The 15,353-nt window shown below is 37.2% G+C and overlaps 1 protein-coding gene across 1 annotated transcript; it reads left to right on the forward strand.

Moving 5' to 3' along the window:
- Window positions 1-61: 61 nt before the first annotated feature.
- On the forward strand, window positions 62-3,637 carry LOC128548180 (uncharacterized). Its single transcript, XM_053522614.1, has 3 exons — window positions 62-134; window positions 1,649-2,341; window positions 2,679-3,637. Exons 1-3 carry the CDS (start codon window positions 62-64, stop codon window positions 3,635-3,637), a joined length of 1,725 nt encoding a protein of 574 aa, XP_053378589.1.
- The last annotated feature ends 11,716 nt before the right edge of the window (window positions 3,638-15,353 follow it).

Genomic DNA, 15,353 nt, shown 5'->3' on the forward strand with positions numbered 1-15,353 from the left:
ACCCCCGGTATGTCACCAGGCATGCCGTTAAAGATAAATTTTTGAAGCCAAAGTGGTGAAAATGTACCTCTACGCAATATCCGAAGAGTATATGTCAAAGAAAAATAATTTTGATGCCAAAAGCCGTCAGCCAAGTACGTAGCTCCTTGTCACAAACAGTCCCTTTTAGGGCCACTCCCGCCAGCTTCAGTCAGGACATTGACAGAAAAATGCCAATGACCTAGTTCTGTCAATGTCCTGTGCCTTCTCGAGACGTACACTCACTGGCGAGTTGGAGAAGTTGGGTGGATATACGTAGAATGTTTGAAATTTATAGGTCGAGACAGGCCAGGTTTACAGTAGACATATGTATCTTTTGAAGGGGACTCAAATTTCACTACATATTTTTCATTTTGGACTCATTTAGGACGAAAATAAAGGGTTTTATCAGTCTGGTCATATTTTTTGTCCCAGGTCCGATACTCTCACCTATGGTAAAGGTCTACAGCGAAGAAACTATTAGTGGTACAATATTTCTTCGTGTAATTCACATTGCAAAATAATCTTTTTATTGTGTATGCAGAGATCAATTTAACCGAGTTAAACTGAAAATATATCGCCATCAATGAACATTCTAACGCACTTTCAATTGACATCATTTAGGCCGACACACACCCGATTTAAAATTTGCTCGTCAGTATTTAAGAAATAATATATCTAATCAGTGATTTGTCGCTGAATAAATCACTGTTTAAAGTTCAGATGCGAAGGATTTATATCACGAGGGCGCAGTCCGAGTGATATAATGCTCATGACGCTTCTGAACGACAAACGGTGATTTATTCAAGAGCAAATCACTAAATGAGATATACTGTTTTGGTTCTAACACGTTATTAAGGACTTTAAAGTACATCCTCGTCGGCATGCATAAAATATTTGCCCGTTTTCAATCGGGTCCTTTACAGCGCGCCGCTACGCCGCTTGACGCTATGACGTCAGAACAGTGAATTGTTTAATAATTCACAGTTTCCAGCCTTCTTTCTTTAGTAGGAAAATGAATCGGATCCTGTTAGAATAAAAAATATAGACGTCCCCGGTACTGATATAAACAAGCCTTTAGAAACGGAAGTTACAAACACACGTATACGAGGTACTACTTCTTTCCCATGAACATTTGCATAATGGATAGCATTTAAAATCAACGTGCGTAATATGTAGACGTCTAAATATTTAAATATGAGTGATATTTTTAGAACTACATGAAAAACTTTGATAGTTCCTCTTTGTTCCCTTAAAATATATTTCTCAAAAAACTAAAATAAAAAAAAGCTAGATTCGCTGCAGATCATAAAACAAAATCGAACTTTGTTTGCCCATTATGATCCTATTTAAGGAAGGTAAACTTCCCGCAGTTTCTTTACTTACGCTACAGTATTAAAATGTGCTGTATCAGAAAGTCATTTGTTTGTACTAGTATTCAATAATATTTGTTGAATATGCCATGCAAGAATAAGAGTATATATATAACTGGTTCTAGATGCAGACGAGAATATCCGGCTCAAGGTTCCAAATCATCTCTCTTTTATCCACCTCAATGTTCAAAGTATACAGCACAAACTTGATATCCTTTACACAGAACTATGTGACTTCGACATTCTCGCCTTTTCAGAAACTTGGCTTAACAATTCTGTTCCTACAGAAGATCTGCTATTATCATCTTTTCATACGCCTGAACGCAGAGATCGGGTGGGTGATACCCACGGCGGTGTTATATTGTATATTAAAGACAGTCTTCAATATCGGAGGAGGCTTGATTTAGAGTTGAATCGTTTGGAATGTATATGGGTGGAAATAACGTTATACAGTAACAGACATATTCTCTTCGGAGTGTTTTATCGTCCTCCAAATACTGATAGTATTTACAACAATCTTGTTGAGGATTCTATCGGTCTTGCAATTGATACAAATATATCTGATGTCATAATAACCGGTGACTTCAACTACAATGTATTCAGTCCGATAACAAATCGCAAAATTACTTCAGTCACACAACAATTTATTCTTGAGCAACTAATTGATCAACCAACTCATTTTACCGAACTCTCCGAATCTTTGATTGATCTTATTTTTGTTTCCAACAAGAACAACGTTCTCTATTCTGGTGTTGGTGAACACTTTCTTGACCAAGAACAAAGATATCACACTCCTGTATTTGGACTTCTTAAATTTCAAAAACCAAAACGCCACTGCTTTGATAGACTTATTTGGGAATACGACCGCGGTGACTATGATAGTTTGAGAGATGCTGTCAAAAATCATCCATGGGATAACTACATTGATGTAGATATCAACACATATGCCAGTAAAGTAATAACAACTATATCTGACCTTGCAAAACAAAACATTCCTAACAAGACTATTAAAGTAAGACCCCTTGATGTACCTTGGATGACAAATGACATTCGAAGAAATATACGTAAACGCAAACGTTTATACAGAAAGGCCAGAATAACATCAACACAACACTATTGGCAAAAATTTAGAACAGTTCGAAACGAAACAATCGTAATGATACGCGAGGCCAAATCAAATTATTTTCTTAAACTTTCTGACAAACTCAAACGCGGTTCTCTATCGTCCAAGGATTGGTGGAAAACTCTTAAATCCTTTATTTCTAAACCAAATTCCCCCTCTTTAAGACCTTAACACCACCCAAACAACATACTCTGACCTCGATAAGGCTAATCTTCTTAACGACTACTTTGTTCAACAAACAAATATTGACGACGACAGTAGAGAAGCACCTGACCTTGGCTCTCCCAACTCCTTGTCCTTTCTATCTGATCTAATTCTACGCCCAGTCGAATTTGAAGATGTCCTCAAATCATTACAAGTTGACAAAGCAGCTGGACCAGATGGTATCAGTAACAGACTCCTACGAGAAATTTCACATGAGCTCTCCTTCCCTCTTTGTAAATTATTCAATGCATCTTTACAATCTTGTACACTGCCGTCAGCTTGGAAAGAGGCCCATGTAACTGCTATTCACAAGAAAGGCGATGCATTACTTCCAAGCAATTATCGGCCAGTTTCTCTTTTAAACACAACTGAAAAGGTGTTCGAACGTCTAGTTTTTAGGCACGTCTTTAATCATCTTCAAGATATCAACTTTCTAACTACAGCTCAGTCCGGTTTCATTCCTGGTGACTCTACTGTCAATCAACTGGTCCTCATTTACGAAACACTTTGCAAAGCTCTTGATGATGGGCTGGAAGTTCGTGTTGTTTTCTTTGACATAAGTAAAGCCTTTGACAAAGTATGGCACAAAGGTCTTTTATCCAAACTAGAATATGCAGGTATTACTGGACCCTTGCTCTCTTGGTTTCAAAGTTATCTATCAGATAGGCGTCAACGGGTTATACTTCCTGGCACTCAGTCATCATGGGCTCACATTAAAGCAGGAGTTCCCCAGGGGTCAATCTTGGGACCTCTGCTATTTCTTATCTTTATTAACGATATTGTACATGAAATACGATCTTGTATAAATCTCTTCGCAGATGACACTAGCCTCTATGTCATAGTAGAACAGCCTGATTCAGCCGCAACTCTTCTCCAGTCAGATATCCAGACAATCTCGTCCTGGGCCAACAAATGGTAAGTAACATTCAATCCATCTAAATCTGAATCTCTTCTTGTAACCAGAAAACGTAACCGTCCGCAACATCCGCCTCTACGTATGTTCAACCAAGAAATACCTGGGGTCCTTGAGCATAAACACCTTGGTGTTTTTCTTTCTAGTGATTGTACATGGCATAAACATATCGACTACATCACAGACAAAGCATGGAAACGTGTTAACATCATGCGTAAATTAAAGTACTCACTAGACCGTAAATCCCTAGAAGTTATTTATACATCTTTTATTCGGCCAATATTAGAGTATGCTGACGTTGTTTGGAGCAATTTTGCCCAGTACGAATTCGATCAACTTGACAAAATTCAAAACGAGTGTGCACGTATTGCTTCTGGGACAACAAAACTCATCTCTTTGGAAAATCTACACCAGGATATCAATTGGGAACCCCTATCGGAAAGAAGATATAAGCACAAACTCGTTATATTCTATAAAATGCAGGCAAATCAAACACCCGATTATCTCTCATCTTTGATTCCCGACGCTGGTAACCCACGATACTCACTAAGAAACTCTGATGACATACATAATATACATGCCAAATCTGCTTTATATTACAACTCCTTTTTACCTTCAGTTATTCGTGATTGGAACCAACTACCAGCAGACGTTCGCAACTGCTCAACTTTGTCAGCCTTTAAAAGTCAAATTTACAAGAACAAAACGAAAACGCCACAGTATTATTACGTTGGTAGCAGAAAACTCCAAATTCTTCACACACGACTTCGCACTAAATGCAGTTCCCTCAACCATCACCTCTTTATGAAAAACATTTCTCCGTCTCCTTTATGCACGTGTGGAAAAATTGAATCAAACTTCCATTTCCTTTTCGAATGTAGATTATACAGTGCTTGCCGTAACGTCTTACTACTTAATCTACAAAACTATGAGATTGATCTCAACACATTGCTCTTTGGAAACCCATTCCTTTCAGACCAGGATAATACTATAATATTCACGCATGTTCAGAATTACATATCTGAGAGTAAGAGATTTCCTTTCACTCCGAGACAATACTCCCCACGCCCCTATCTTTCTCTGCCTTTCCTCTTTCTGACTACTTTAGTCTTTAGTACTTAACGTTGTTCTATTTTTAATTATCATTATCATTTTACACTATACAGATACTTGTATCACGACCTATTCCAACTACGAGTATAATATGATATAATGCTCTTTTGTGTTTACATACAAACGTTATTGTCCGCCTAAGGAGAAGAATTCTATAAGACATGTCTTTCATTCTTATCCTTTCCTTAGTATCATGTTAACTTGTTGTTGTAAATATACAAATCTATGTTATGTACTCTTGGGAATAAATATGTTTAAACTATAAGGTTGACGGACTGGGCGATAACAAGGCTCTGTCGTATTGCAATTGCCCCGTTAAGGTTTAGGAGTATATCACCAAAACATAGAAATATTTTATAAACGGATAACATCGTTACCAATATTTTACTTAACCATTACATGTTCTGCCGTACTGTCCCGTACTGAAAATATTCTAAAAAAGTTGTTCCCCTTTATAAATGAATGACATTTGTAAAGAAATAAAAATAAACAATTGCTGAAAACTGTGTTCCACTTAATTATGTGAAATTTCAACACTCGCCTGCGATTGCAAATGAATCAAAACTAACATGTGTAACAGTTCTTTAAAATGGTGAATTTTTGAAGGCGTTTGACTGCCCGGAAGTGGGTCCCATTTAGGCAGTCTTTTTTTCGGAATTCAATGTTTATATTAGTATACTGACACTTGTTTTGTTATTTTTGTAATGATAGCGTGTATATTACTTATATTACTCTACAAAACAAGTGTCAGTATACTGATATAAGCATTGAATTCCGATAAAAGAACTGTTTAAACAGGCCCCACTTCAAGACAGTCAAGCGCTTTTAAAAACTCACCATTTTCAAGGAACTGTTACACATGTTTGTTTTGATGCATTTGTAATAGCGTGCGAGTGTTGAAATTTCACATAACTAGGTGGAACACAGTTTTCAGCGATTGTTTATTTTTATTTCTTTACAAATGGCATTCATTTTCGAAGGGGGACAACTTTTTCAGAATATTTTCAGTACGGGACAGTACGACAGAACATGTTATGGTCAGGTAAAATATTGGTAACGATGTTGTTCGTTTATAAAATATTTCTGTGTTTTGGTGATATACTCCTAAACCTTAAATGTTGCCATAAGTCGGATATTTCCATCTGCACCATAAACATTGACAGAATCTTAGCGTCAGTAATTAGTAATGAAAGAAGGAATTTATTTGTTTCGGTAAAAAATCTAACATGTGACAAAAATAATGTCATTAGAAATGCCTGTTGATACGTAAATAATAAAAAGATCATCAGCTCTGTATCACTGGAGATCGGATAAAACGAACCGTTTGCTCGTACTCATCATCAGGTCCAAACACATGCAGTTTCTATATAATGTACATGTATATTACTTTCAAAGCTTCGAAGTATAATTATACTTATGCATATTTCCCGATACAACGCTATTAGCCTCAGTATAAATATATGCAGAACAATTGTACATTTGGCCGTTTTACCGCGACGAAAAATCGACATTCCTATGTTCCTGATAAAAACACCCAGCTCGAGTAAACTTTTGACTGCTTGTTAGATGTAATGTGGAAAGCGTTTATTATTTCATACCTGTTCAACCGATTGCTTGATTGTTTGACTGACTTTAACACACGTTTCCAACATTTTTTTGCAGCTATATGGAGATGAGTTGATAAAACCAGTGTTCTGGATTCCGCAACTGTGCCATGTAACTGACAAGTTGTCCATATAAAATATAGGTAGAGGACCAATGTGTCAAACCTCACTGCGCCCTGGGCATCGAACACGTGACCTTTCTATTCATAGCCTTGTGCTCTACCTGTATTGAACTAACCAGCCAGGCTTGCGGGACAAATGATTGGGGTTTCGTGTTTTTATTTTATACTACCGGTATTAGACATATCAGGCGGCGATTATTTGAAAATACGAGAGAAATGTTTTAATATAAGACTAAGTGACCCCAAACCGATCAAATTAATGCAGCTTTGAAGACTAATCCTAACTTAGTTATTTCCAGCACACAGAGGTTTTTAGTGGCCTAACCACTAAAGGAACCAGCGTGGGAGCCATCTGGTCTATCGCGTAATGGCTGCCAGATATTTGAACACTAATTTTTCACTTGGCATGGCAACAGAGGTCTAAATTAAAGACTAGTTTCTGTTTAAATTTCATTGTGGATGTATTTGTGACATTTTGGTAGGAAAAATGTGAGAGCAGGTTGGGTTCTCTGAAATGGGTCTAGCTCTTTAAAAAATGTCAGTTTTATATAGAATATATAGGGAAAACTATTTAGATGGTTGTGACCTAGTGGAGATGGTTGTCCAACAGACTGTTTGTATCTTGAACGCCATGATTTTCAACTGAAATGGGTACGAAATATTTAGCGGTCAATTACCTTAACAAAATGTTCATGGACTAAGACTTGTTCTCCACATGTAAATGACAGCTTGTCCACAAGACAGATAATATGAGGACAAATGGCTTTAAACACAGTTGTTGATTTTTTTCTGCCTCGAGCAATGTATAAACTCCGCACATTCCATGTCGTTACAATACCCTTAACAAAACCAGTGTAAAGTCAAGATTATCAAGATAAGAGAGATACTCGCGTTAAAATGGTATAAAGGGAAACAATCAAATTTAAACAACTTGGCTTAATAATCAAGGGACAATACTCTTCAAAACACGGTCTCATTTCTGGACATGTCACTGTATCAAGGATACGTCATGCCACCCCCAGGTATCTACATGTACCTCGCGGCATTTATTACAAAGTATTGTGGTCAACTTACTACAGGGAGGAATGCCTGTTTAAACGAATGCGTTTGCAGTGCCTTTGTATTTGCCAATAATAGTACAAGAAAATATGAAATATCAGGACAGTTTATAAAGACTAAGCATGCGCATAATGATTATGCTGGTATTTATCAAAATGTTTTATTCATTGATAATTCAAACCTGTTTTACTCCTGTATGCCACAACCTCCTACGGTCCTATATTATACATGTAGGATACTCCCGTTGCCTTCATCGAACTGTTCCGCTGACCATACGGTAAATCAGATACCGAGCCTCATGCGGTAAATCAGATATCGAGCCTCATACGGTAAATCAGATACCAAGCCTCATGCGGTAAATCAGATACCGAGCCTCAGTGTCGGTATGCATTGCCCCGCCTCAGTATTCATACATTGCATTGGCCCAGGTTAGTATAGACTGGCTCCCGCCCCTATTTTGTTCTTTTCGTATATTAGTTTTCTTCATTAAGCAATGGAAGTAACTCCATCAGGTTGTGTCTGTATTGACATTTTTATCGCCCCTGACTCCGAACATACGAAGTGTATGGTTTAGCCATCATAATTTACATATAGAAGTTTTTCCGTATTAAAACAAATATTCTTGCATAAAACCTTTGTTTTTTGCCGATTTCGGGCATGCACAAACAGGGAAAAAAACGTGTACAAACAAGGAGATTCTCGTGAGCGCGCGCTGTTGGTGAACGTTTTGAATATGCTGTTGCGGGTCCAACGTAAGCAAATTATGGATCCCGAATCAATTTTGGCCGAAGTCGAAAGGTCCGTGATTTATGAAATATTTTCATCTGCATTTTTATTAAAATTATCATTTTTCAACCTAACTTTACTTTAACTTGTAATAAGCGCTACCTCTCTTGATACGCGACTACATTGACGTTCCTTATTGTTGTATTATTACGCGTATTTGACTCAAAGTAAGTTTACACGCCGCGATTTAATCCCTGAAAATGATAGGCAAACAACGTTTACAAAAATAAAATTTCGTTTTCCAAATTAATTTGAGTCGAGAAAGTTGACATGCTAACTTTAAATCTTACACTAAAACTTTTAAAAAATGTTTGTGTCTACTTTACACATCTATGCAGTCTACTGATGTAGTGATGGTGTGTAATGTAAAGCATAAACATGACGAAGCGTAAAGTTTGAAGAATTTTTCCATAGTTAATGAACATTTGATGAACAGAAGGTATTTATTATATATTTTTCAATTTATTTGTAGATCTCACCAACCATGTTTGAGTTTATAAATCCAATCTAAGTTGATTATATCGATGTTGGAAAAATTCAAATTTTTGTGTTTATCAAACTTTGATCGCGATGGGGTGGGGTTCAAAGCAAAATTTTCTAGTTGTAGGCCTAGATATTTCATTTTTAACGACATGAAGAATATAGGTATCAATACCAGTTTCTATTAAACGATAATATTTACATTTAAAAAGCGTAAGGGACAGACTATTAATTTAAACCAAGGCAAGCAGAATTGTGTTCTGTCGGCACCTCACCTGCAAATTGTGTGAACACAGGATGCCGTGTATGCCCTTCTCTTATAATTCCGAGCCTCTAAAGCTAAAGTTCCTACCGATATATATCGGAAAAAGGGGGAGTCATGCTTATTTTACATATATTTAATATTAAAGAAATTACCACAACAAGAATGTCCGTTCGACATGTATAAAATATGCACTGTTTCTGTATGCCCTGGAAATGCATAAATAAAACATGTGTCCATAACAACCTGAAACGGCCGACTTCGATCGGCTAATGTCAGCTGAATAGTCTTGTTTTTTCGATATTCCAGCACTTTAGTTGTGTTTTATGCAAGAATAGCGATAACACACGTTTGTTTCGTGAAACAACATCTGCAGAATCCCTCGGGCTATGTTAGTGCACTCGCCCTACGGGCTCGTGCACCAACCAATCCCTTGGGATTCTGCAGATGTTGTTACACAAAAAAACGTGCGTTAACCCTACAATCATGCAGCCAGGGAGCTAGGCTAAGGTTAGTATAGTGACGCATACCTCCGCTCCACGCCGGTAGGCAGTACGTCAAAAATATAAACAGTTAGTCGTAGCAGATATGTTTGATAATGCTTATCGTATGCAGAAATATGCGTGTTATACTTGTATTTATATTTAATGTTTTTGATAATTTTTATGTTTATCTTCTCACTTTTAATGCTTATTTGAGTTTGGTTATCAGATTTATTCGAAACTTAAATAGTTGATACGCGTTAATTTTACATTTCGGTTTCATGTTACTGTACATGTGTTCATTTGGTGCGCAGCCAATATATTCTGGATTCTGAAACTGGACACTGTTTTAAAACTTGCCCTATGGATCAGATTGTTGAAATACCTCGTTAGGTATCATAAGCAAATGTAAAACAAGAAAATATTTTAAAATAAAAGCAATACTCATTATTTTGAACAATTTAATGTTTAAAGAGATAAGTATTTTATAATTCCATAAATTTTATCATCAGTAAAATCTACATTTGTATTAGGGATCTGATTTAACATTATGTAATGGGTCTTTTTGTTCCTTAAATAAATCTCTGAAAGATCGGACGAAAAGGTATAAATATCATCAAATATTGATTAAATGTGATTGACCACCTTTAAGAAAATCTCGCTCTAATGGAACGTCTGTTGATAACACCCAAAGGGGAATTTTGGGAAACAAAATATAAGATAAATAAATAGAAATTTGCCTATAGACCTTTTTACGATGCGGTTTTGTCTTTTGCCCTACGTAGAGTGCGCATGCGCAAAACTTTACTTCCGTTGCTAAGGATCTCGCCATGTGTGAAACCATCTGTATTTAGAAATTTATTAAAGCACATATGCATCCTGTTCATAGCTCCGGCAAATGATGTTTCAAGTAGCGGAGGATGTCGAACATTAATACCATGGCGAAGCGCGAATGTACGGTGGCGAAGCGAGAAGTTTTTTCCTTTATATCTTTGTACTTCGCTCTTCGCCTGTTGATATATATAAACACAAATATCAAAGGGACGACGGCAAAGGAAAGGAAAAGAGTAAGTTGGAAGATTCGATGGCAAAGGGCAAAGCAAGGAAGGCGAAGCGCAAAACTACAACGGTGTAAACTTCACATTACCCCATCGTACCTTCGCGAGTTGCTATCGTACCTTCGCGCTCCGCCATCATACCTTCGGACTTCGCGTTTATAAATGGATAAGGGAAGTGCAATTTGCAAAGCTACGATGGCGATCGTGAAGCCACGACGGTGAAAAGCTTGAGTTTGCTTTTTGCCTTCATAGCCTCACAATTGTAAATGTACCTTCGCGCTTCGCATAATAAACAGAACACCGTAGTATCACCGTAGTATCACCGTAGTATCTTGCTTGAACAGACTGTATCGCACTGTATGGGTTTCAGTTAAAGTATATATCTATTTTTAATTGAAATAAAAGTTGGCCACATGCTTAAACCAGGATCCTTTTAATCTATTTTTATATAGTCTGAAAAGTAAATGTAACCATTTTCTAGTATAAAAACAAAATGAAGAACTTCATCGTTTGTTATTAGATTTAAGTGATGTTCCTTCTCTTTCTAAAAAATACAACAGTTGAGCCGTGCCATGAGAAAACCAACATAGTGACCTTGTGACCAGCATGGATCCAGACCAGCCTGCGCATCCGCGCAGTCTGGTCAGAAGCCATGATGCTCGTTTTCATAACCTATTGCAATTAGAGAAACCGTTAGCGAACAGCATGGATCCTGACCAGACTGCGCGGATGCGCAGGCTGGTCTGGATCCATGCAGATCGCAAAGCCACTATGTTGGTTTACTCATTGCACGGCTCATTTGTGTGTATAAGTGTTACTTTTTTGCAACGGGACGTTGTAGTGTAGGAAAGTAAAACATCTCTTTGCGAGATGTACGGTGTTCCGTTTGGACAATCGTGATTTTTTATTTAATACTAAACCGCGATGCACGATGGTACGATGACGAAAACGCGATGGCGCGATGGCACGACGATGAAACAACGATGGTACGATGGTGAAAACGCGATGTCACGATGATGAAATCGCGATGATGCGATGGTACGATGGTAAAATGTCGATGTAATATCGCGTTTTCATCATCGTACCATCGCGTTTTCACCATCGTGCCATCGCGTTTTCATCATCGTATGTATGTATACCATCGTGCCATCGCGTTTTCACCATCGTACCATCGCGTTTTCACCATCGTGCCATCGCGTTATCATCATCGTACCATCGTGATTGCACCGTTGTACCATCGCGTTTTCACCATCGTATTGTCGCGTTGCCACCATCGTACCATCGCCTTCCGGTGGTCATGCGCAGTGGTACAGTATATGTGTCAGTAAAATACAGGCTTGATACAATCTCATTTTCACATTGCACTATGTACCTTCTACATCCTAACAAGAATAAGCTGAGTTTAAATAAAATACAAAGGACGTGGCCTTGAAGATTTTACAGTTTTAATGAACTGAGCACTGAACATTTTGTAAAACATTTTGCAAAACAGCAGAATCTAAATGGTAACTTTCTTCTCACAAAATACAATACATTCATCTATTTTTGATAAAAAAACAAGTGCACGGGACTATAACGCATTTCTAACCGGAAGGCGATGGTACGATGGTGAAAACGCGATGATACGATGGTGAAACCACGATGGTACGATGATGATAACACGATGGCACGGTGGTGAAAACGCGATGGTACGATGGTGAAAACGAGATGGCACGATGGTACGATGATGAAAACGCGATATTTCATCGACATTTCACCATTGTACCATCGCATCATCGCGATTTCATCATTGTGACATCGCGTTTTCACCATCTTACCATCGTTGTTTCATCATCGTGCCATCGCGCCATCGCATTTTCGTCATCGTACCATCGTGCATCGCGGTTTAGTATTAAATAAAAATTCACGATTGTCCAAACGGAACACCGCAGAGATGTGATATTTTTTAGATTTTGAAAATTTATGCGTAATTTCAGTATTTTTAAGATATTGTCAAAATAGTAAAGGCTATATTATCTTATTTGTTAAACATTATAATTATAGTCTTTCATTTTAGAGGATATTTTCTCACAGTCCAGTTTTGCGTAGCTGAAATTTGACTATATTTCGCCTACACTCTACCTACGACTTTGTCCATGACTTGCGATTCTTTTTAATAAAATGTGCGTTTCAAATTTTACAAACTAGTTGCTTCATGTAAACTAAGCCCATATTGTTTGCTTAATTGCGTGACCTGTGGGTGTTTTTTGAATCTGACAACGTTTTAAAAAACACCCGGTCCGGCGTATCCATGCATACAAAATTAAACAATCATGCTAATATTGTCATATGAGAACGCGATTTTGAAGGGATAATTGTATCCATAATGGATAACACTTGCAGATGCGGATTGAAAAAAAAGAAGGTATTTTCACAACTGGGACATTTAGGATATTCAGTCTGAACAGGTAAGACATTTTCAGCAAGATAAAGAACGTTTTTGTATTATTTATTTTTTTGTCATTACCACTTGTTTAAACACTAAGGGATTTTTCTGTCACAACAAGGAAAATTTTGGTAATATTTTTCATACAACAGTTGAACTGATAGTATTTTTTTTATTTCCTTACACTTGAGAGAAATCTTATTTCAATTATTATAACTTTGGAAAAAATATCGCCAAGGTTTTATTTTTGAATGTAACTTTTAATAAATTCTAGATATGACATTATTTGTCTTTCGAAAAAGGGTCTATTAAAACATTGGAATGTTCTGTCATTTCTGTTATGAAAGTAACGGCAAATTCGTTTGAATCTTCGGATCACTTTCCCCTCACCGATATAGATTCGAACCATCGTAAAGGACGCCATCCAGCTGGCTTTCGGAAGGTTGGTGGTTCTATCAATGTGCTCACTCGTGTCTAAAATATGTACGAAGGAGCATCTGGGGTTGGTACGTGACCTAAAATGTGTCGATTCAACTCTAACTTCAAAAATAAAAATAAAAAATAAAAATATAAAGGGCAAGCATACAAGTTAATGTCATTTTAACACGAAATTCAGAAAACAAGCATAATGTACATATTATTTGTAAATTTGTGAGAATATAAAGGAAAGACAAAATGATTTCAAATCGTCGGTCCATGATGTGAACTAATGACTGACTTATAGTTCAACACTTAATTTTGCTGGGTTAAGTAAACACATGAAGAAAAATATATGCAAGTGCATTTCTTGTGTCATAATTATAATAAAATCCTAATTGAGTGGCTTGCCGGTCAATAGACAAAACTATTGGCTCTCTGTCTTGACCTCGGGCAATAGCCATTCAACAAGTGCATAATGTAATATTTTTGTAAACTATATCTACATCATTTTCATTGGACGATTCCGCCCTCTACAGAGGATAAGATAGATCAATTTGGAAATCTATTGGAGTTACTTGGAAACTGTGAAATCTTTTTGGGCCTGCTGTGCAATATGTCTTGAAAACTGTTCGATTTTAAATATTGGTAAAAAGAATTAATATTTCCGTATAATGCTGCATTCTGTGTCTCTTACTTTTATCAATTTTTTAACAACCGCCTCGGTAGCCTAGTGGTAGAGCGCCTGCTTCGAGTGTGGGAGGTCGTGGGTTCGCTCCCCGGCCGCGTCATACCAAACGCGTGAAAAAATGTACTAGTAGCTTCCTGGCTTGACGCTCATCATGAAGAGGATAGTGCCAAGACCGGTCAGCCCGGTGTCAGTATAATGTGACTGGTGGGACATCATGTCAATGTGTCTACGGCGTAATATTCTAGTGAGGCAGCCGTGACTACAAAGTTGGACATTGTGCTCACTGATATATATACAATTTTAATATGAATCGATTTGATTTCCATTTAAATAAAGAAGGAAATCAAGTTCTGTATATTTAACAAATAATCAAGGCCTTCGAGTGATTTATTGTCCAATTTACCACGGTTCAGAGTTCAGATGCGTAGGAATTGAACCACGAGGGCATTAGCCCGAGTGGTTAAATACTGAAGCATCTGAACGATGAACCGTGGTAAATTAGACAATAAATCACAAGAAGGCCTTGATTGGTTTCATTCTGACATGCTCATTGATATATTTTAATGAATATTATGCTGGACTTCATTTACGCGAGGAGTAATTTATCGGACGTCAGGTGGCAATATGACGTCATAATTGACGTCATTATGCTCTCTTACCAGTCCGCGCGTCAACTGTTGTTTATCGCAGGATATACAGAGCTTGTTTTTCTGCTTTGTTTAACTGGAAATCAAATCGAGCTATGTTAGAATCCGCGATAAGCAACGGATGGCGCGCACACCGGTATTAGAGCATTATGTTTTATGTTTGTATTATATTTATTGCCGTATGACGTCCGATACATTACTCTTCGGGTAAAAGAAGTCCGGCATACTATTAATTTGAATATGTCAATGAGCATGTTAGAATGAAAACAATCGATGCTTCTTGTGATTCATCATCTAATATACCACGGTTCATCGTAGAAATGCTTCAGTATTTCACCACACGGGCTAACGCCCTCGTAGTTCAATACCTACCTATCTGAACACTGAACCGTGATAAATTAAACGATAAACTACTCAAACACCTTTATTATTTGTTAAATAGATACCGTTGTTTATATGTCTGAAAAAAAAATATGTTGAAAAAAAAACGTTAAACCCGATTACACACCCTCACGTCGTTTAAACTTTGTATCCTATCAAAAGTGTTTATTATCACGGTGGCATTCCTTGACCACC

Source organism: Mercenaria mercenaria, chromosome 14 (assembly GCF_021730395.1).
Source record: "Mercenaria mercenaria strain notata chromosome 14, MADL_Memer_1, whole genome shotgun sequence".
NCBI lineage: Eukaryota > Metazoa > Mollusca > Bivalvia > Venerida > Veneridae > Mercenaria > Mercenaria mercenaria.